This window comes from Culex pipiens, chromosome 1 (genome assembly GCF_016801865.2).
Source record: "Culex pipiens pallens isolate TS chromosome 1, TS_CPP_V2, whole genome shotgun sequence".
NCBI lineage: Eukaryota > Metazoa > Arthropoda > Insecta > Diptera > Culicidae > Culex > Culex pipiens.
The window spans coordinates 27,314,628-27,338,214 of NC_068937.1; the positions used below are offsets into that span (position 1 = coordinate 27,314,628).

Genomic DNA, 23,587 nt, shown 5'->3' on the forward strand with positions numbered 1-23,587 from the left:
CGGAAGGCTCGCCGACGGGTCTGTTATGAAAGTCCTCCCCATAGCGTCGTAGCTCGGGAGGCATCGGAAAGCCAATCCTTATCCTATTAACCCAAAAAAAAAATTTATCACGTGATGCTTGAAGGAGATGCTGTGGATTCAACGGTCTCAAGCGGTATCAACAAGTATATAGCGAAAAACTATGTGCTTGATGAGTCTGCAACTTCAACTATCGGACTAACATTCCTCCCTTTCGTTGAACTGCAGGCTTCTTGGGAGGGCGCCGGTATTGACTAATAAAGTAGAGATCTTCAGAGGTTAAACAGTGAACGGATGGTTGGCTCCCACTGATCATTTTTGATTCATTGTTTAACTTCAGCTGATCTCTCAATAACGGAGTAGCAGCTCATTGGCAGTCAACCATGCTCATGCTCATTAGACTTCTATTTTCATGGAAATTTTGAAGCTTTTTTGGAAAAATATTTTTTTGCCCGCTGATTTTTCAGTCCAATTTTGAAGGGGGGAGGGGATGGGGATTGGGTGACATAAACTTTGACAAATATTTGCAACGGCCTTACCTGAAAATAATTACCCAAAATATGTATTTGTTTTATTTTCGGAGTTTGTTGATATGTTCGGGGGATCAAAAAAATGAGCTTAGGATGGTGTAAAATCTGGTATAGCGGCCATGTTTTTTGTGATGATTTTTGGAAAATACGTTCATCCAAGGTTTAAAATTCATTTTTAGATTTTCTTTAAAGACATTGTTGAACGGACTGATAGTTTAAAATTTTTGATAGAATAGATTTTTTATGCGTTACCTGATTTCACCAATTTTTAATGAAAAAAAAACTAATGCAAAATTTTTGATTTTAATACTCATTTCGGAAATATTTTTTTCTAATATTTTAAGTATTTTCAAATGTGCCCAAACAAGCTGAATATGAGTATCAATAAAGGAAAATGTATTCAAACCTTTTTTAGTTGATTCTGGAACATTGAAAAACATTTTCAGGTACTCTAGGGGCCGTCAATAAACTTCGTAGACACTTTTTTGGAATTGTAGATAAAATATTTTTTCAATTAAATCAAAATTATACATTTGAGCCCTTTTCTAACGTAAATTTCAACACATTCAAGTGATCGTTCACGAGCGCGAGCAGCAGAACGTCCCCGCGCTAGCTTCCCGCGCCATTCGATCCTTCCTGTCTCAAACCAAGGGCGTATCGGTGTTCGATTACTACATCGCGTACAATCGGGACCACGTGATCTTCAACGACAATTTGGAGCGTGAGTTGGTCCATTCGTTTGCAATGGTTTCACAGTAATTTAGATTAATTCTTGCAGTATGCAGCGCAGTGCAGAAGGGAGCGACCTTCCTGCTCGACTTCACCTGGACGGACACGAACCGGATCATGTCCGCGGCGGACAACTTCAACATCCCGTACGTCCACGCGGACGCCTCGCCGCAGACGTTCCTCAAGGTGATGGAGACGTATCTGCGTGCCCGCGGTGCCAACGACGTGGTTTACATCTTCGACAGTCCGGAGAACGCCGACATGGCGATCTACTTTCTGATCACCGAGTCGCAGCTGCGTACGATCATCTTCGATCGGTTGAGCGACAACGCGATCGAGAGGATCAAGTCGGTGCGGCCTTACCCGTCGTTTTTTGCGATTATTGCAAATACGTCGCAGATGGGCGTGCTGTTTGGGCGGGCAATTGAGAGTGGGCTGGTCACCAAACCGGACAAGTGGAACTTGATCTTCATGGACGTGGAGACTGAGAGCTTTGAGCATCACGAGACTTTTCCAGCGATGAGTCGTCTGCTGATGGAGAAGGGCACCTGTTGCATGTTGATGAACATGGAGGATGGTTGCACTTGTCCGGTGGAGTTCAAACCCTGGGAAGCCCACTTGGAGAATGTCGTGCAGAAGGTTCTTCAGCAAGCGCTCCACGATCAGCTACCGCTGGTCACGCAAGACGATTGCAGCGTGGTTGGCAGTTCGGCGACGGCGGACATTTCCGGATTGCTTAGGGATCTTCGCGCGGACGAGCGTTTCTGGATGCCGGATGGGAGCAGAATGTTGCGCTACAATTTGAACGTTTCGATTTGGAGCTCAACCGAGGAGGACGAGGCCGAGGCGATACGGGTTGGCTCGATCGCCAAGGGGGTTGTGGTGCCAAGCGAGGGAAACCGGATAAAGGCGACGAAGAGGTATTTTCGCGTTGGAACTACGGAGGTAAGGTAATTAGCAAGTTTGTCAGCGACTAAACTCAATCTTATTTCATACTTTCAGTCGATCCCTTGGGCGTACCGTCAGCGCGACCCGCAAACCGGCGAGATCATCCTGGACGAAGCCGGTCAACCCATCTGGGAGGGATACTGCATCGACTTTCTGCAGCAGCTGTCCAAGGTGATGAGCTTCGACTACGATCTGGTGTCGCCAAAGAAGGGCACGTTTGGGATGCGCGACAAGGCCGGCAACTGGGACGGACTGATCGGTGATCTGGTCGTGGGTGAGATCGACTTTGCAATGGCTTCGATGAAGATGACCGCCGAACGGGAAGAGGTTGTGGACTTTGTGGCACCGTACTTTGAGCAGACCGGGATTCTGATCGTGATGCGAAACCCCGTTCGGGAGACTTCGCTGTTCAAGTTCATGACCGTGCTACGGTTGGAGGTCTGGCTGAGCATCCTGCTGGCAATTGTTGCCACGGCCGTCATGCTATGGCTGCTGGACAAGTTCTCGCCGTACAGTGCCAAGAACAACAAGCAGGCCTATCCGTACGAATGTCGAGACTTTACGCTGAAGGAGAGCTTCTGGTTCGCGTTGACCTCGTTCACACCCCAAGGCGGTGGTGAGGCTCCAAAGGCCTTGTCCGGCCGGACTCTGGTAGCTGCCTACTGGCTCTTCGTCGTCCTCATGTTGGCCACCTTCACCGCCAACCTGGCCGCCTTCCTCACCGTAGAACGTATGCAAACCCCCGTCCAATCTCTCGAACAACTGTCCCGCCAAAGTCGTATCAAGTACACGGTCGTCAAAAACTCCGACACCCACGACTACTTCAAGAACATGAAGAACGCCGAAGACGTCCTGTACCAGATGTGGCGCAACCTGACGCTCTCCAGCGGAAACGACCAGGCCCAGTACCGCGTCTGGGACTACCCGATCAAGGAGCAGTACATCAACATCCTCTCCGCGATCGAATCCGCCAAGCCGGTAGATTCGGCCGAGGCCGGCTTCAAGCGCGTCAACGAACGCCTCGAGGCGGACTTTGCCTTCGTGCACGACTCGGCCGAGATCAAGTACGAAATCTCGCGAAACTGCAACCTGACCGAGGTCGGCGAAGTGTTTGCCGAGCAACCGTACGCGATCGCCGTCCAGCAGGGCAGCCACCTGCAAGACGAACTCAGCTTCTACATCCTAGAGCTGCAAAAGGAGCGCTACTTCGAATCACTCACCGCCAAGTTCTGGAACAACTCGGTGCGCGGCGTCTGTCCCAACACGGACGACAGCGAGGGAATCACGCTGGAAAGCTTGGGAGGCGTTTTCATCGCTACCCTTGTGGGGCTCGCACTCGCGATGGTCACCCTTGCCGGGGAGGTTCTGTACTACCGTCGGAAGGACCGGCAGACCAAGCTGGTGCAGGTTGAACCGGCGGCGGAAACGCCCAACAACAAGAGCAAGAAGGAAAAGCAACAGTCGTTGAACTTTAAGAACATGCTGAACTTGGATCCGAAGAATAACCTGAACAAGGTGGCGGACAAGAAGATTCCCAAGGAAATCACCATCGGGAGCAAGTTTGTGCCGGCATCGGAGAAGCAGCAGAAAATTAGCTACATTTCGGTGTTTCCGAGGAATCCCATACATTGAAGCGAGTCGTTTGAAGTTAGTTGAGTTGAGAAGGGTGATAAGAAAACAAAGTATCGTAAAACGGGGCGACTTTGATAGGTTTGAGATTTTTCCGCAAACTGAAGAGTACAAATTAAATACGCACGGAATGGTATGGAATTATTCTGACCGTGGTAGAAAGTGTTCAAAGTACTTTTAGAAGAATTTTCATAATTTTTTTAAAAGTTTAAAAAGTTAGTTAACTATAATTAAGATAATGTTGATAAATAGCATTATTTTCTCAATGAACCTGATTTCGAATCAAAAAATGGAATGCTAATGTGTTTTGAAAACATAATTCAAAAAAATCTCCCAATTTATAGGCATTTTCAGTAGAACAAATTTCATATAAAATGTGAAAACTTCTGATTTTTGCTTCGATTTCAGTTTAAAGTGCAATATGATTCGATAATTTTATAAACAAAACTAATTTCAACGTTTTTTTGCGAAAATTTAGATTTTATAACAATTTTGCCTAAAATGTATATGTATTTTGTTAAAAAGCTTATAAACTTAGTTAACTAATTATAAACATTGATTTTTTTTTCTTAAAAGCTGTATCAGACACCTTAGTGATGGTACATTTGACTTAAAAATAAAATTTGAACACATTAAATCTGATTTTTACAAGAATAACTATGACTATCAAAGTCACCCCGGAATTCAAAATATGAATTTTCAATGCAACTATTTTTTTAAACACTATTGAAAAAACTTTTTATCAAAAATAGTGCATGCACCTTGTGTGGCCTACCCCAGTACATGTTTTAAAAATAATAATCTTAAGATAAACCTTACCAGTTGAAAAATATTCCAAAAATAAATCGAAATTCTATCAATGTCACCCCGGTTTACAGTATTCAATTAAATTGAATTGATAAATTTTAGCACATTTTAATGGAAAAATAACTTGTTTCAATCACTCATCAACATGAAGCAGTCAAGCACGTCCTCAAAAAAATTTACATTTGAGTGTTACAATATTAAGGCTAATGCAAATGAGTGAACAATAAAACCCACAAGAATCTTCAGGATATCCTTACTAGAAAGAAACTTCTTTTGACTTTCTGACAAATTCTTTTTTTTTTTTGCTTTTGAAAATAGAACTCGCGACAATGACAAAAGTAACTTACTTTTGAAATAAAAAGTGGTTAAAATTCGCTACAAAAAGCACAGACACAGAAGTTTGTTTCTTGTTTTAAAAATGAAAACTTTTACTGCTCTTTTTGAAAAACCTCAGGCAAGTTGGTGGTTCTGGTGGTGCATTGTCGTTGTTATTCCTTTCATAAACTTCCGCCCGGCTGCGCATCTTCCAACATAGCACGCACCATCAATGCACAGTGGTCCGAAACCGCAATCTAGCGTGACAAAATTGATAGCGGCTATTCGTTAAGATTTAAAGCTAAGGTGTCTTCGGGACAAATGATCAAGGTCAATAGGGGCATCTTTTGGTCTGGTGGACATTAATTTTAGGAGGGCTATTTTTTTTTTATTTTAACGGGAAGACGAGATCGCGCTTCTGAGCATCTTCGATGAAGGACACATTGCTCTATCTTCAAACGGGAAATTTTTAGAGCGATTTTTGCCTTCCTCACTTTACTGAGGAAAGGCTATAAAATCACTCGAAAAACGAACTTTTTAGTTAGACCTCCTAGACCAACCTTCATTTGTACATATCGACTCAGAATCACCAGCTGAGCAAATGTCTGTGTGTTTGGCTGTATGTAGACATGTGTACCAAATCAATGTCACTGGAATATCTTGTCACAGGCTCAACCGATTTTGGCCGGAATGGTTTTAATCGATCCGTCTTAACGTCCCCTAAGTTGCTATTTAAATTCATGCAGTTTTATCATGTATTTAAAAAGTTATGTTAAAAAAACTGTTTCATATTAAATTAAAATTATGGTAAAAAGGGTGGTTTTTTCATGAAACCCTCACATGTTATATATTTTTAGAAAGCATATGAGAAGACCTTTCTTGTGGATTAAGAATTTTCAAGATCTGACTTACCTATCTAAAATTACAAGCAGTTTAAAAAATGGTCTGAATTTACATAACCTCAAATGGTCCCGTCTGGTCGCCACGAAAAAAGCCTTGTAGAGGGATGCCATTTTCCTGAAAGGCGGTGTCTGTATCCAGCTTTTTAAGCGAAAATGGCGTTCGAATGGTGAACGCCCGAAATGTCAAAATCACGCAGTGGTACCAACATTACGAAAAAAGTGTGCCATGGCATGACAGCCGCATTTTTTTTCTAATGTTGGTGCTACTGCGCGATTTTGACATTTCGGACGTTCAACATTCGAACGCCATCTTCGCTTAAAAACCTGGATAATCTTGACAAAAAGTCTGTAGGAAGTCTGTTTTTTTACTCGTCACTTATTTTTATTAGGACCTCTTAGGTGCTGCGATCACGTTAGGGGAGATCCATAAACCATGTGGACACTTTAGGGGATTGTAATCACTCTATAAATGAGAGGAAGGCACCAACCACCTAAAGGTGGATTAAGTTACGTTTTTAGTTTTAAGTTAAGGTGTAAATTACAGAAACTGCTTTATACATATGCTTCATTATATATTATTCTTCAATAAACTATACAAATCTTCATTTAATTTGAACGTGAAACTTTTTCTAATTCAAAAAAAGTTATATTTTGAAACGAAATGTAGGGCATGCGTATTCTCATTTATTGAACTGCTTTTTCTAATATTCGACTAATAAAGCAAAGAAAAATTGCGCTGATTCGCATTTATTTTATCTTTTACATTTTATTGAATTTCATATCACAGCAAAATTAACATTGTTGTCCAGCCAAAATGATTGAGATAATTTTAATTTTCTGCGAATTTCTGCCCAGTTCAAAATATTTTCATTTTAATCAATTAGCAATAATTTAATCAGTAACGAAATCTTAAAATTTTTATTCAAAATCAGAGCAGAAAACAAAAAAAAGGGTTATTTTTTTTACTTCCACGGGAACCATCCAACCAAATAATCAAATATCGTGAAAATTAAACAGGACTCAGAAAAAATCAATTCAATTAAAAAAAATGGTGCAGTCTTTCAAAAATTTATCACAATATACTTGTTCAGTCAATTTAAACATGTCTTAGGTGAAAAAGCCAACATTTGCAAAAATAAAACTTTTTGGTATGAGAAATGGAATTGTTCAAAATCATTGACTGAAAACGTTTTTTTTTTAATTGCTCTAAACGTCAAAATTTTCAAAAACCGAATACGGGAATCGATTCTCCAGACAATTTTACATTAAAGTCTCAATATTGACCACTGTCCTAAGTCCAATCCTTGTGAAGTTACAGCAGTTTTAAAAATAAAAATGTTGAAAAAATAAGTTTTCTGAAGGTTTTGGCAATTTCTATATGACAGACTTGACTTTTCAGTCTCGAAAATATTTTTACTTTTGAACTTAAAAATCAAAAAAATCTCATAAAAGTTGCGTGTTCACGCTTTAAAAAAAATCAAATACCGTCATCCAGCTGTTTTAGCCTTGTTACTGAGCAATATTTGGATATTTTTTATTAGATTCGGATAGAACTGACACAAAACATCTAAAATAGTGCATTGTTTTCCAAATTTCAAGCTTTTAAGTGCTCTAAAAACTGCTGTCCCGATTCGCCCCAGATGACGGTAATTATTTCAAAAATGCAAAACTTTCAAAAAATTTAACTATAAAAACGTTTTTAAAGACTTAAATTTGTGTTATAAATTTTAATTATTTTATATATTTTTCAACTTATGCTATTCACTTAATTTATATTTTATTTATTTTTTAAACTTAACAATATTGCAATTAAAAAGAGTCACAAAAGTCTTTTTTAAGCTTTTGAATTTTTTAATCATTTTTATTTTTTATCAATCTAAAAGATAATCCTGCAAAGTTACAAAAAGCATGTATGTTCCGTCCGGAATGAGTTTAGCGTGCACTCGAGCGTTGCTGAAGGGAGCGCTAACCAAAACAAACCACACACACAAAGTGGAGGGAAAACGGCGCGTGCAACGACAACAGAAAGTACCGCTAGTTTTGCTCCACACCACGACGTCAGCAGCATTCTTGATCCACCTCCCGTCCGAGAAGGAGGCGTACGACACGCGAGGACAAGTTTCGCCCAACCTCGACGCGATCCGACGCGAACCCCGAACCGGCTTCCGAGGAAGCAAACCCCCGACCGCGAATCGTTTGTGAACTATGTAGAGAAATAGAAGTTTAGTTTAGTAATTCATACGTTTTGATCCGTCCTCCATCCGATTCCGCCTCCGAAAAGTGGTTCCTCGGTTGTCCACCAAGGGTGACCGCACCCGAGAGTCCGCCGTCGCCAAAAATACAGTCCACACGCTCCGTAGTTCGGTCCCGACCGAACGATGTAATTTTAAAATAAAAAAATAGTTGTAAATAAAAGAATTACCTTTGTCGGTTATTGCAGATTCGAAAAGAACATAGAATTTTCTATAAAGTTACATGTCTCTTAATTTTTGACAAGACAACAAATCGTTTTTTTTTTCAAAATTTTGAGTACGCCTTTGAATCGTTCAATTATATGTATTTAAAAGTCCTTTTGACACCAAATCTCTATCTCTTCACGGTTTCGAGCTAGAAATCATTGAAAAACATGTCTTAGTAATAATTTAGAAAAAAGAAAGGGGAAATACCGCCTCACCGCGATAAGACATCGGAATTTATTTGATTGTTTTTTTAACATTAAAAAAATAAACAATCTAAAAAAAATATCAGAAAATATCCCGTCAGCGTGCCTTCCGATCAGCAATGTTATATTATTTCGTACGGACAAATACAAAAAATCACAAAAGTATTCAGGGCAAACAGAAAAATAAGACGAAATAATAAAACACCGTTTAATGAGTTAAGTTGATGATTTATTTGTCTTATGTTTGTGTAACCCTCCATTTTGTTTGTTGTTGTTTGACTTCATATCGTTCTAACAGCTATTCTGTTGTAGGACCTACTACAATATATTATTTTATCACACGATGATTTTACACATGCTCAACGTTTGTGGGTTTGTTTTTGTCTTCTTTTTAGCAAAAATGTTTACGTTTCATAATTATTAACATTTACTATTTGGGTCCAGTTCGGACAACACATTTTTGCTCTTTACTGTATAAGTACAACAGCGACATTTGCAATTTTGCAGGAAAATAAAAAAGGAAATTCAAATGAATCTTTTTTTTTCTTTTTTGGAATGAATTCAAAAAATTATTTAACTGAAGGAAATTCTTTTCAGTGTCAGCACAAACTGGGTTCGGCATAAATGCGAAGGAAACAAAAATTTAAACTGATTTAAATCATAATTTGGAGTCCAGCTCAATCGAGGATGTGCCCCTTCGGGCGCTTAAACATTAAAGATTCTCTGCTTCCGGTCCAGCATTTCAGCCTCCTTTCCAATTTCGATTATATTGTTTGTCACTTCCAGCGTCGGCTCGGCCGTCTCGATTTGACTGGGAAGCTCCACCAGGTTGTTCCTCAAGTTTTTGCTCTGACTGTCATTTTCTTCATTCTCCTGCTCCTCCTCCTCCTCGCTGTAATCGTCACTGTCGTCCACTTCGGCGGCCTCAACATCCGCGTCCGACTCTTCGCTGGTCGTCGTGCTATTGTTCGTGCTTTGTGCGGTGGGTTGTTGCAACGATTGCTGCTGCTGGCCAGCCGGAACCGCCGCCGTGATCGATGTCCACCAGGTCGAGAAGGCGCCCTTGGCCGTGGTAAGGGCACCTCCGACCACCCGACTAGTACTGTTGACCGCCTGGTTGAGCTTGCGGCCACTTTCGCTGTTTTGCATGGTTCTGGAAATAAAAAAAATCAAATTTTTAAAATATTTCCAAACATTATAATTGACATAAATCGACTCACTGTGCAATTCGGAGCTTCATGTCGGCTACCGAAAGAGTTCCCGCGAACGGATGGCCCACGATCTGGTTCTCGAAGGCCGCGATCGTGCCGCCGTCACTGCGCGCTAGCCAGTCTTGGTAGCAAGCGGTCTGTTTGAGCGCGTTCATGAAGCTTACGTTGAAGTGTTCCAGCTCTTTGCTGCCCTCTGGTTGGGAAGAAAAAGGGAAGACAAAAAAGTTAAGCGTTTTCGTATTATATTGTATTTAGTTTGAAAAATAAGTTTGATTTAACTTTTCACGTTAGTTCTGCTTATTTTACAAATCTAGATTTTTTTTGAAAAGGTCCTATAAACTATTGTCTTCCATACGTTTATAGGACCTATTAAAAAAAACTCGAGAAATGCGACTTTTCATCCGAAGTTTCGATTATGAAGTGAACTAAAAACTGTAAGCTTTTAGAATTTTCATAACTCGGACAATTTTACGAACTTCTCATATTCATGAAATCGAACAAATCTTCAAATGTTTTTTTTTAGAATTTGAGTTTGAATTTATTTACTTGAAAATAAAGGCTAATCAGACAACATATGAAAAAACTTATTCTTGCTCAATTTGAATAATTTGCAAGATTGTATCTTAGTAACCTGAAAAGTCAATAACCTAAAATTCTGGTAAAAAATGTGACTAAATTTTCTTTGTCGAACTTTAAAAAGGTTGTACCAAACTCCAAACTGCTCAAAACTTCAATTAATATGTGTCAAAACTTGCGCAAGGATCCGCCTACACGCCAGCAGGGTTACCAGGTCAATATTTGAAAAATCTGGCAAAGTATCGATTAAAAATCTGGAAAAATCTGGCAGACGAAAATTTAACAATTTTGAATGGCAAAGGGGAGAGAGGATATGAATTGATTCAAACATTTGTAGAATTAAGATGGTTTAACTGATTTTAAGACCTCAAAAATGTTGAATTTACATCTTCTTTTTGAAAATCACATTCTATTTTTATATCATTTGTAATTAAAAAAGTTTATTTTCATCAAAAATGTGTTTAAAATGGGCACAATGTTAAAAATCTGGCAAAATCTGTCAATATCTGGCACAGAGAAGGGTAAATCTTTATTCTGGCTGACACTTGTAAAATCTGGCATTCCCTGATTTATCTGGCAACCTGGCAACCCTGCACGCCAGTGATGTTAAAATAAACACCACCAAATTCAAATGCGCCAGTTTATGTTACGACCAATTATGCTTATTTTTGGGATTTCGATCTAGTCCTGCGCATTTTAATGTTTGACCTTGAATAAACAAAAACAAGAGCCCGCAATGTAAACAATGACAATCACATTCTGTGCATTTTTTCGAAAAGTTCAACTTTTCAGCACCCATTTCAGTGCTAGTTCTACTTTTCAGCACTGGTATTAAAAGGTATTAATTTTCCGTTCTGTTATTTTTATAGAAAAAAGTAGGCCGTTTCGTTGCTCGAGAATGACAGGAAAAGTAAGAAGTTTCACGACGGAATTGCAAAAAGTCATTTTTGTTACACTCTTACAAATATTATTCAAAAAAATCTAAAAGATACGAAAATTTCACCGAGCTAGAATTTTTTACACTGCAGGCACACGTCTTTTTAATTTGAAAAACGATTTTTTTTCGAAAGATTTGACCGAACTTCGAAAAACTTGTCAAAAATGGGCAAATTCATCACTTTAAAAAGAAGTTACGATCGAAATTTTGCTATCGAGAAATCTCGATTGTGAATCGAGAAATTACGATTGATGATTGTAATAACAAAAATACAATAATTTAAAAAAATATCAAAAATAACGGATTTAGCATTTTTTTCAAATTTCAAGAATTTAAAAAAAATAAAGATTTTAACATTGCTTCAATTTAAAAAAGCCCCTTGTTTCAATAGCAAAAAATGCAAAATTTTCAAAACTTCAAAAATTAAAAAAAAATACAGTTAATTTTTTCAATTTAAATATTTTCAAAATTTAAAAAATATGATATTTTTAATATTCCCTCGTTTTAATTTTAAAAATTTCAGAAAAAAATAAATTTTCTAAAAATTCATTTTTTTAAATCTTTTACTTTTTTAATTTTTTTTTTAAATTAAGGCCGTTTCAAATATTTTTTAAGCTATAAGATTTGAAGATTTGAAATTGAAGGGTAATTTTTTAGAAAACGAAAAAACTTTGAAATTTATAGAGATTTACCCTTATTTTTATAAGACTTGAAGATTTTTAAAAGAAGGGTATTTTTAACAAAAATTTCGAATTTCATTGTGGTTATCTTTTTTTTTCAAGCTTTTTGTTTTATTAAAATTTGAAGACAAGATACAATTAAGTAGGGTTATTTTTTATGAGATCTAGGCAATTCATAGAGATTCACTTTTCTTTTCATAAGATTTGAAGATATTAAAAAAGAGATTTTACGCGAATTATAAACCTTATTTTTAACAAGATTTGAAGATTTTTAAGAGATATGTTATATTTTTCAAGCAACATAAAATTCATAGAGATTCTTCCATTTTTTAAATAAGATTTGAAAATTTAAATTCATGAAAAAGATAAAAAAAAATCTGAGTTTTATTTTTTTAAATCTCGTAAAAGCAAAAAAACAACAATAACAAACATATCTGGGGAATCGTTCATTCTGAGGAATGGGCCACCCTGGAAAATGGATTTCCAGATTTTTTTTTAATTTATTTGTGAAAATATTGAATAAAAACGCCGTTGAAGGCCTCATGTCAGATTTTCTCCCAATATATGGCAAAGGTATTGATATTCGAGAAAAAACTAGTTTAAGCCGATGCAAAAGAACGATCTTAAACATGTTTAAAATGATTATAAACGCATGGGAATGCATTTTAAATTGTTCGTTGAAATTTAGAAGTATTTGAATTTTTTTTTTGTTCCCTGATTTTTTGGGCCGATTTTGAAGAAGGGGAGGCAAAAATTTTGAAAAATATTTGCAACAGCCTAAGGCCGTTGTAAATTAAAAACAATTTCAATCTAAATTCCAAGTCATCATTTTTATAAATGCACGAAAAGTGTTTTAAAATGCATGTAGTTTTCCAATCAATAGTTTAGTATCGACGATTTTTTCGATCGGAAAAAAAGTTTGTGGAATTTCATAAAAAATCAAAATATTGTAAAACCATCCCAAATATGCTAAATATAATTATCAATGCAGAAAAACGCAAATTAAATTGTTTTCAGTTTATTAGATTGTATATTTCATAAGAAATTTCAGTTTTTAGAAAAAAATATTTTTTGTTCACACATTTTTCGGACCATTTTTGAGGGGAGGAGGGGACTATATAACGTCCTAATATTATTTTTTTTAATTAATAAAATATATTTTTAAGAAGTTTCCAAATTAAGAGCGAGTTTTTCACCAATGTGTAACAGGTCGTATCGAGGTGCTCCTATTTGGATGAAACTTTCAGCGTTTGTTTGTCTATACATGAGATGAACTCATGCCAAATATGAGCCCTCTACGACAAAGGGAAGTGGGGTAAAACCAGCATGGAAGTTTGAGGTAAAAAAACACATGATAAATCTTAAAATTGCTCGCATTTCTTTAAAACTTCATTAATTCCAACTCTCTTAGTTGCATTCGAAAGGTCTTTTGAAGCCCTCCAAAATGTGCTATAGACATCCAGGATTGATTTGACTTTTTCTCAAAGCTTTTGCAAATTACTGCTAAATATTGATTTTTCTAAAACCCCAATATCTTTTTGCAGCACCCTCCCTCACCCTTACTCCCTCAGGTCAAAAGTTAGTGAATTTCATGGACTTTAAGCCTACGGTAATAATTTTTTGGCCAATCGCAGTTTTTCTCATAGTTTTTCGATTTTTCTATAACAAACATTTTACAACGTTAGTTTTTGCCCTGTACGCCAATAAGACGGCACTTTTTGGTCTCAATTTCGACATATTCGGAATCCTCGGGAAATTTCACGTAAGTTTGAAGCATTGGAGTTGTAAATTTTATTTGAAAAAATGAAATTTAAACCGAATTAAAATATTTTTTTCCAAATTTTCGGATAAGGGGTAAAACAGGTATTCGCCTACTTGATACAGCATTTCTAGAGTTTTTGAAAAGGACCTATAAGCTATTGTCTTTCATATGTTTATAGGACCTTTTCAAAAAAAACTCTAGATTTGACGTATTGATTCCAGGGTAAACGAGATCTACGCAACGAGTTACGCATTTTAACTCGGCCGGGGGTGGTACATTATGTAGGGTTTGATGTAAGTATAAGCGCCTAACCATTTATAGTGTGCCTATCAACTTTCATTAAAGCAAAAACTGTTTTATTTTTAGTTTGAATTCAAAAACTAGTTGTTATTTTACTGTGTATTGTTTTCTCCTGAAATCTTTCCTAGTGTTGAGTCGTGTGTATATGTTGCTATTTCTTTTGTCGCGGTGTTTTGTTACAATTTTTGGTCCTAAGCATGTTACAAAAGTTTACCAAAAATACAATAGTAATTTTTGTGTTAATCCTTTAACCATTCCATAAATTGAGTAAGGGCTCAAACCTCACTTGTTTGAAAAAAGGGTGAAGATTGAAAACAATAGACAGTAAAAGAGAATTTATTTTATAAAAATCAAGTATCAATTGTAAGAGAATGATGATCGTATTTTAAAGAATAAAAATGAGAAGCTAGATGTATTAGATGTAAAATTAGACAATAGTTAATAAATAGAGATACAAAACAAGCTTAGATTATAGTAATGATAATTTTTAGGACAGATAAAGAATTATTCAAATAAATAAATTCGCAATAAAATCAAAAAAGATTAGGCGAATGATAAATAGACTTGATATTACTAGTACATTAAGGAAAAGTTTATTTTTAAGGAAAAAAAAATAAAACAAAGTTTGTTACAGCAGTATCAATTGGTAAAAAAGAGTGGAAAAGCTTTGAGAGAAAAGAGAATCAAAAGTTAGTAAAATCAAAATCAAATGATGGATATTAAATAGAAGAATCAGTGAAGAATTGAGAATCAGTAGAGCAAAATAAAATGGAGATAGGTGGTAGCTGAGAATGAAGAGAAACCCCGTTGTGCGATGTTTCAGGTACACCCACAGCAGTTGACTCAACATACTGCGAATCGAAACAATACCGTCTACAATCACAAATTACTTCCCTTTCCCACATTGTCGCGCCCCTTTCTTTAGCCGTCTCGACTCTGACCCGCGGTGGTCAAAGGTTTACGATCCGTTTCCACAGGCCACCAGCTAGGTCATCATGAAAACCAAGCCAACGTGGAGGTAAGAAAATAGGACACTCGCAAGGAACCAGAGCTATACTGTCCTGATCAAGATAATTCGGATGATCTAACAGAACTACGGATGTAGTTAGTTGCGCTCCTTCCAGTATGTTCCTTACGTGGACGTCAACCGAAGAGCACGCAACAAGGTCAGTGCCATTGCATGCTCTTAGGTATCAATCCTTGGCCTGCAGAATGGAGGAAGTAAAGAGAAGAACGAAAAACGTTTTTTTCGCTAACCGAATGAATGTTTGGTAGCAGAATGAGGGGGAGGGAGAGGGGTTGGGGGCTAGAGCAGAAAAATGGCAGCACTTTCAAAACTTAAACACACTCACCTGGATGCAGCGACGACTTGACCATCGCCACCATGTACCCGTAGAACTGCTCCCGAATCCAAACCTCGCTCCCCTCGGCATCCTCCTTCGGATTTTGCACATTTTTAATGATAAAATCCGCAAACCGCAGATCCTCCGTGCTGAGCTGCACCTGCCGCTTCAACTCCAACTCGTACACATCAATAACGGCATTCTCCACGTCAATCATCACGTCCGCCAGGTTCCGCTTCTGCTGAAACAGCACGTTCGAAGCCCCGATGATGTACCCCTTGACCGACGGATCGCTCAGCAGGTCCATGTACGGCAGCGAAATGTACGGCAGGCAGAGATTCCCCTCGTGGAATATCCGGATCGGGGCGGCCCACTCGTCCGGCTTGATGGCGCACAGACTGGCAAAGTTGGCGGCAATCGTGTCCACGCTCGTTTCGCGCACCAGCCCGGGCTGCTTCCGCGCCGCGTCTTCCAGCGAACACTGGGACACCTCGTCGGAGCCCGGCGTCGTCGTCAACTCTTTGGTACTGCCCGCACTGAGCGTGTCTTCGTGATCTTCTTTGGGGAGCTCGATGGGGGAGTCGACGGGGCTGGGCTCGGTGGGAGCTGCTTTTTCTTCCACGGGGGACGCGGACACCGGTGAGAATTTCTTCTGCTCTTCCTGGGGAGTTCCGAAGGTGGGCATCGGCGACATCGGTCGGGAAGTTCTGAAACGAAGTTAGTCATTAGAAGATGGAAAGAGGATCAACAGCCAGTCAATACTTACTTAACACACGCCACCTCCTGGAACCCATCCGCGAGCAACCCGGGATGAAGTGAAACAACCCCCAAAATCAGTGCGCAAATCGGTTGAACCGGCGATCCGTAGCAGACGACTCGCTTCTGCAGCAGCAGCAGCTTGTACAGCATGAGCAGTTTGTGGCGCCACTTCAGCACCAGCTCCCGCAGCGGCAGTCCCACAAAGTGCAACCTCGACGGAGCCAACTCCTCCAGCGGATCCATCGAAGTCAAACAAGCATTCAGCTGTTCGTACGCCCGCACCAGAATCTCCGTACAGTCAAAGTCACCCTGCTCAAAGTACGCGTGCGCAATCAGCGACAGCTTCACCTCGACGTAGCCGTAAATCGGAATCGAAAGCAGCGCACAAACCGACTTCTGAACCGTGCTCCGGGTCACGTCGGCGGTGCGAATCTTCAACTCCTCCACCGGAATCTGCCGGTAGCAGCTGATGCCGTAAATCGAGTCGTGCGGATCGACGAGGCTGGGCAGATTGAAGCACACAAAGTCCTTGTTGAAGTTGTGCGAACCGTCGGGCAGGGCCAATGTAGGGAGGTATTTCCAGCCCGAGGGACACTCCTGGCGGCCCTCGGTGCCGGCGATTAGGGGTGGGTAGGAGAATTCGACCTGTGGAATGGATTGAAGGTTTTAGTAAGTGCGAAGTTAACATAACACAGCGCTTCAAAATTTACATATTTATTATGTAGGGGAAATTCTCGAATCTTTGGCAAGTTTAGGGTTACGGTTGCCGGTTCCAGTTATTTGGCAAGAAATTAAGGCTCTGGAAGGCACCATTCCCGATCGGCCATTTGGCGGCCATGTTTGTTTTAGAAAAAATACTTTCAAATCTTGAAAGTGTTACAATCAAAACATGACTTTCTTTGTGTTGTTTGAGGAAGCATTTTACATATCGTGATTGTTTTGCCTTCCTCACCTTACTGAGGAAAGGCTATAAAATCACTCGAAAACTGAACTTCTCAATTAGACCTCCTAGACCCACCTTCATGTATACCTATCGACTCAGAATCAAATTCTGAGCAAATGTCTGTGTGTGTGTGTGTGTGTGTAGGGATGTGGGTCTGTGCACCAAAAAATATGCACTCGATTATCTCAGCACTGGCTTAACCGATTTGGACCGTTTTGGTCTCATTCGATTCGTCTTGGGGTCCCATAAGTCCCTATTGAAAATTATGAAGTTTAGTAAAGTACTTCAAAAGTTATGTTAAAAAAACGATTTTGACTAAAGTCCGGAAGATTGTAAAAAGGGTGGTTTTTGTAAGAAACCCCAGCATGTTATACATTTTTAGAAAGGTATTTAATAGACCTTTCCAACGCGACCAATACATTGAAGATCTGACAACCCTATCAAAAGTTATTAGCAATTAAGTGTTATTTATGCACTTTTTGGAAGCCGGATCTCAGATATCACGATGAAAATGTTGTCCGGATCTATCATGCAACCCGTCGTTGAACAGGTAATCAAAAGACCTTTCCAACGCGTCCAAAACATTGAAGATCTGACAACCCTATCAAAAGTTATAAGCACTTAAGAGTTATTTATACACTTTTTGGAGGCTAGTTCTCAGATATTTAGATGAAAACGTATTCCAAATATATCATGCGACCTATCTTTGGATAGGTAATTTAAGAGCGAGTCCACGAGCAAAGCATACCCATCTCGCATCGACCTCACCAATCTGCCTGAAATTTTCAGGGGTTGTTTGTACATATAAAACTAGCATCTGGCCAAAATATGAGCACTCTAGGTCAACGGGAAGTGGGGCAAATCGGGACACGAAGTTTGAAGGTTCAAAAACGTCAAAAATCTTAAAAAGGCTATAACTTAGGCAAAATTCAATTTATTTTCAAAATTCAAAATGCATCTGAAAGGGCTTAAAAAATGCAACAAAATGCAGGATAGAGCATCCCAATTGGTTAAATCTAAAGGGAGTTATTGGCATTTCAAATAAAAAAGTGTTCCATCGAGATATCAACTCGGTTTGACCTGCAGCTTGTAGGGGACATCTGGGACTACCATCTGAGACTGAGAACGCTTTGGGTAAGGCAGTTTAACATATTAAATAGACACTTTTACTTTTAGTGAAGTTTTTGGTTGTAAATTTTTGCTCGGGGGACCCCTTAGATCCCATTTTCTGGCGATAATTTTATCATATTCGTGTTCCTGAGACAATTTCACAATAGAAACATGCATACAAATGTTTATTTTGATCCATTTCAACCCTTTTAAAAATAAAAGTTCAAAAAAATTAAAAAGCTGCTTTTTTCTGGTGTCATCTAGTATTCTTGGAAACGAGCTTGATTTTCAATAAATGTGAATCGAAGATTTTTTTAACATTTATTTTTTAAAGGTTTAAAATGGATCAAAATAAACATTTGTATGCATGTTTCTATTGTGAAATTGTCTCAGAAACACGAATATGATAAAATTATCACCAGAAAATGGGATCTAAAGGGTCCCCCGAGCAAAAATTTACAACCAAAAACTTCACTAAAAGTAAAAGTGTCTATTTAATATGTTAAACTGCCTTACCCAAAGCGTTCTCAGTCTCAGATGGTAGTCCCAGATGTCCCCTACAAGCTGCAGGTCAAACCGAGTTGATATCTCGATGGAACACTTTTTTATTTGAAATGCCAATAACTCCCTTTAGATTTAACCAATTGGGATGCTCTATCCTGCATTTTGTTGCATTTTTTAAGCCCTTTCAGATGCATTTTGAATTTTGAAAATAAATTGAATTTTGCCTAAGTTATAGCCTTTTTAAGATTTTTGACGTTTTTGAACCTTTAAACTTCGTGTCCCGATTTGCCCCACTTCCCGTTGACCTAGAGTGCTCATATTTTGGCCAGATGCTAGTTTTATATGTACAAACAACCCCTGAAAATTTCAGGCAGATTGGTGAGGTCCAAACGACGTCCCATACAAAGGGGTATGCCCTGTTCGTGGACTCGCTCTTAAAGACCTTCCCACGAGCGTGTCTATTTTGGATAGCATTACCCTTTAAATGAGAGGAAGGCACCAACCACCTAAGGGTGGATTAAGTAACGTTTTTTCATATCAATTTACTATTTCTGAACCATCATGGAAGTCATTGCCCCAAAAATGAAAGACACTTTCTACACTGAAAGCCCGACCATGGTAATTTTAAGAACATTTGCTAAAAATGCTGCTTATTAAATTAACTGTGGCTTTTTGGTAAAACTAAACGCAAATATGGTAAAATGTACCATACACAAAATTGCATGGTAGCAATTACAAAATCATTATCATTATCTCCGTATTGGAGGGTTAAAATTACCATACCGCTTTCGACATAGTCAATCCAAGCACGGAATGTTTTTAGCAAAAATACGTCGGTGCGTGTTCTCAATTTAACCCTACAATATGGTAGCAACTACCATGGTTGGGTTTTCAATGTACGACCTTAAGGGCTCATCGATACACTACGTGGCCCTTTGAACCTTTTGAAGGGGGGATTTAAAATTTGTATAAGTTAATTGGGAATGAAAGCTGGCGTTCAAAGCAACTTGTTATATTTTTGTTTTTTTTTTCAAATATGTTTTTTTTAATTTTTATTTGTTTGAATTTATTTTTTGTTTTAATTTTTTCATTTATTTTGTATTTGTTTTTTTAATTTGATTTATTTGTTTTAACTGTTTTTTATGTGTTTGTGTTTGATATTAATTCTATAATTTATGTTCATTTGTTTCTATTTGCTTTTATTTGTTTTATTTGCTCTATTTGTTTAATTCGCTTAATTTGCTTTATTTGTTTTTTTTTGTTTGATTTGTTTTATTTGTTTTTTTTATTTGTTTTTTTTTGTTTTTTTATTTGTTTTATGTGTTGTATTTGTTGTTTTTGTTTTTTTTTTGTTTTCATTAGATTTATTTGGTTTTTTTGCTTTCATTCGTTTTTTTTTTGTTTTAATTGTTTGATCAGTTAAATTTGCTTTTATTTTTATTCGTTTTTTTTTAATTGTTTCATTTGTTTTGATTTTTTTTAGTTAGTTTTATTTGTTTTAATTGTTTTTTATGTGTTTGTGTTTGATATTAATTGTATAATTTATGTTCATTTGTTTTTATTTGTTTTATTTGCTCTGTTTGTTTAATTTGTTTTATTTGTTTTTTTTTTGTTTGATTTGTTTTATTTGTTTTGTTTGTTTGATTTGTTTTATTTATTTTAATTGTTTTATTTGTTATACTTGCTTTATTTGTTTTATTTGATTTATTTTTTTTATTTGTTTAATCTGTTTTTTTATTTGTTTTATCTGATTTATTTGTTTTATTTGCTTAATTTGTTTTATTTGTTTTATTTGTTTATTTGTTTTATTTGTTTTTTTTTTAATTTGTTTTATGTGTTGTATTTGTTGTTTTTGTTTTTTGTTTTCATTAGATTTATTTGGTTTTTTTTTTGCATTCATTAGTTTTTTTTTTGTTTTAATTGTTTGATCAGTTAAATTTGCTTTTATTTTTATTCGTTTTTTTTTGTTTTAATTGTTTCATTTGTTTTGAATTTTTTTTAGTTAGTTTTATTTGTTTTAATTGTTTTTTATGTGTTTGGGTTTGATATTAATTGTATAATTTATGTCCATTTGTTTTTATTTGTTTTATTTGCTCTGTTTGTTTTATTTGTTTTTTTTTGTTTTTTTTTTGTTTGATTTGTTTGATTTGTTTTATTTGTTTTGTTTGTTTGATTTGTTTTATTTATTTTATTTGTTTTATTTGATATATTTGATTTATTTGTTTTATTTGATTTATTTTTATTATTTGTTTAATTTGTTTTTTTTATTTGTTTTATCTGATTTATTTGTTTTATTTGCTTAATTTGTTTAATTTGTTTTATTTGTTTACTTTGTTTTGTTTTTTTATTTGTTTTATTCGTTTTATTTGTTTTCTTTGTTATTTGATATTTGAATTTGTTATTTTTTATTATGTTATTTTAAAATTTGTCATTTGTAAATTGAATTTTTCTTTCGCAATTCCGAACCTTATTTTCAATTTCTGATTTTGAAATTCTTTTCGGAACTATTAAATTTTTGATTTGCAATTTAAAACCTATTTTGTAATTTATAATTTGAAATGTTTAATTTTTTATTCCAAATTTGTGAATTTTATTTTATTTTAATGTTATTTGTAACTTATAACTTTCAATTTTTAATTTTCAATTAAGAATCTGTAATTATTAATTTGTTAATTGTAATTTGCGTTTTATTTATGATTAATTTGACATTTGTTTGGCGTAATTTGTAGTTTGTAATTTGTAAGACCAAAGCAGCACTGTCCAGATCGCAATTAACTGGAAAATTGATTTTCCGAAACATTGTGCTGTTGTGTAGCCTTGATGTCTTCAGCAAAGTTGTTGCAAATGGGAAGGGGCAACTTTTGGCTCGGCTGAAAATTAGGGTGGTTCCAGATTAGGGTATTTTTTTAAATCTAGCTTTTCAGGTTTTCTGTCTGCTGAAAAGTTGTTTGACTTATCAATCCAAGCAACTTTGTCGTAGACACAAGAATTTGATTTCGCAATCTACGCCTTCTACGACCAAATTTAAAGAAAGCATCTGAGAAAACTTTCAAAAATTTGATTTTTAACGTGGCAATTCGTGGTAAAGTTTTAGAGAAAAGTGTTGTTCCGGGCACTTTTAGAGTTCTAAAAACACATTTTTATATTTTAATTCGGACCTAAGAGTCAAAAGTTACAGCCATTTTAAGGTATAAAAGATGCAATTTTGAAACTGCAATATCTCAAATAAGCGCAGGTCAAATTAAGCGCTAGATTGCATTTGAATAGGGTAGATTTATCATTTCAAATGCTTAAAAAAAATCTCAAATTGAGATATTTTAAAGAAACGAAATTCGAACATTGTCCAACCATAGAGTATCACTTCTCTCTGGTCCAACTATATTTTCCATGAAATTTTGCCCGCTGAATCTGCATCAGCCCTGAAAATTGTGTAAATGTGTCAAATATCGATTTTTGGTGTTTTTTGTGGTTTATCGAGGCATCAGATAATCGAGTTTGAGCTTTATTTTTCTATTTGTTACTTAATATTTGTTGTATGTTGTTTGTTTATATTGCTTTTTTTGTTTGTGTTTCTTGTGTGTGAATTAGTTTCATGTTCAAGGGGTCATTTTAAGCAGTTAGCAAGAAAAAATTGAACAATTTAAGCATTCTAGTTTATTGCCAAAACTGTGCATAGATAACTAAAAGTTTTGCGTGATTTTTTGGTTTGTCTTTTAAGCAGTATTAATATAAACGAAAGAAGAAATTTTAGAAAATGTATCATCAATAAAAAAACTACTGTACTAGAGGGTGGACTAAACTAAAAAACTATGTTTTGATATACAATATTTGTATTTTTTTAGCTAATTGTCAAAGCTTAAAAGCCAACACCAAGTTTTATTACAAAACTGAAACCAGCTTGAGCCACTGCACACTTTTATCGCACTAAATTGCTCTCCAACAATTATCAACATTATAAGAAACAACAACTGCTGGAGAAATATGAGAGCTACATATTGCATGATTCATCGAAAACTTGCCACCCACGGAGCGGTGTCCAGCACGCCACCGGATCATCGCCCACACGAGTTCAAGAAGACCCCGGCAAGACTAACCTGACATCCTTTCTTGTGATGAAATCCCACCACCAAAATGTGTAGGATTGGGTTCTTCGTGGCCATCATTGCCGAAAGTTCTGCTTCTGGCCGCTCTTCTTTCCAATAAACGATACAAAAGGAATCGCTCGCTAACTTCCTGCCGGAGGATTTCACTTGGCAGTTACCATCCGTTTGACGATGGCTCTGCTTGTTTCAACATTACGTTAGCTCACTTTTCAACTTTACTTCGCGTCTGTCCCCGCACGGCCAAGGATCGAAATCGATTTTTTCGTCCTTCTTCTTGAGTTGTTGTTGTGCAAATTTTGTCCTCCACCAATTTTTTTTCCTTGACGAAGCACTTTTACGGAAAAGACACTTTCAGCTCACTATCAACTTTAAAGCAATCAAAAGTCTTTTTTGTTTGTAATAAATCACAAAACGATGAAGAAAATTGTGCAAAAAAGTCTGCTTCTACTTTTGGTTGTTGGTTTTTCGTCAGCCGCGACGACGGGGGTGTTTTTGTGTGGTGACGGACGACTAAAGTGGGAGGTGTTGGGTGATGTTGATGTTGTTTGTTCTTGGCCGAGCCGAGCAGCTGTCAGTTGACGGATGATCATGCGAGCATGAAACTAGTCGGTGGTGTAAAATCGAACTGCAAAAAGTGTAATGCTGATTCTCCGTGAGCAAACTGCTGCAGTGGTGCCAGTTCGAGGCGATATCGCACATTGCACAGTGGTCCAGAAGTGGAAAATTAATTTTCCGAAAAATGGTGCAGTTTTGGAGCTTGGGTGTCTTCAGAAGAGTTGTTGCAAATGGAAAAGGGCAACTTTTGGTTTGGTTCAAAAT

The 23,587-nt window shown here is 36.9% G+C and overlaps 2 protein-coding genes across 2 annotated transcripts; one reads left to right on the forward strand and one right to left on the reverse strand.

The window, feature by feature from the left end:
* The first annotated feature begins 1,135 nt into the window (after positions 1 to 1,135).
* On the forward strand, positions 1,136 to 4,894 carry LOC120413373 (ionotropic receptor 25a). The gene is made up of 4 exons (XM_039574165.2): positions 1,136 to 1,269; positions 1,327 to 2,222; positions 2,280 to 3,891; positions 4,764 to 4,894. The coding sequence occupies exons 2-3, from the start codon at positions 1,395 to 1,397 to the stop codon at positions 3,855 to 3,857; spliced, it is 2,406 nt and encodes an 801-aa protein (XP_039430099.1). The 5' UTR covers positions 1,136 to 1,269; positions 1,327 to 1,394; the 3' UTR covers positions 3,858 to 3,891; positions 4,764 to 4,894.
* Positions 4,895 to 8,747: 3,853 nt separating this feature from the next.
* Positions 8,748 to 23,265, reverse strand: LOC120413343 (late secretory pathway protein AVL9 homolog). The gene is made up of 5 exons (XM_039574122.2): positions 22,760 to 23,265; positions 16,116 to 16,753; positions 15,359 to 16,056; positions 9,761 to 9,944; positions 8,748 to 9,693 (listed from the first exon to the last, which is right to left on the reverse strand). The coding sequence occupies exons 1-5, from the start codon at positions 22,826 to 22,828 to the stop codon at positions 9,246 to 9,248; spliced, it is 2,037 nt and encodes a 678-aa protein (XP_039430056.1). The 5' UTR covers positions 22,829 to 23,265; the 3' UTR covers positions 8,748 to 9,245.
* Between the last annotated feature and the right edge of the window lie 322 nt (positions 23,266 to 23,587).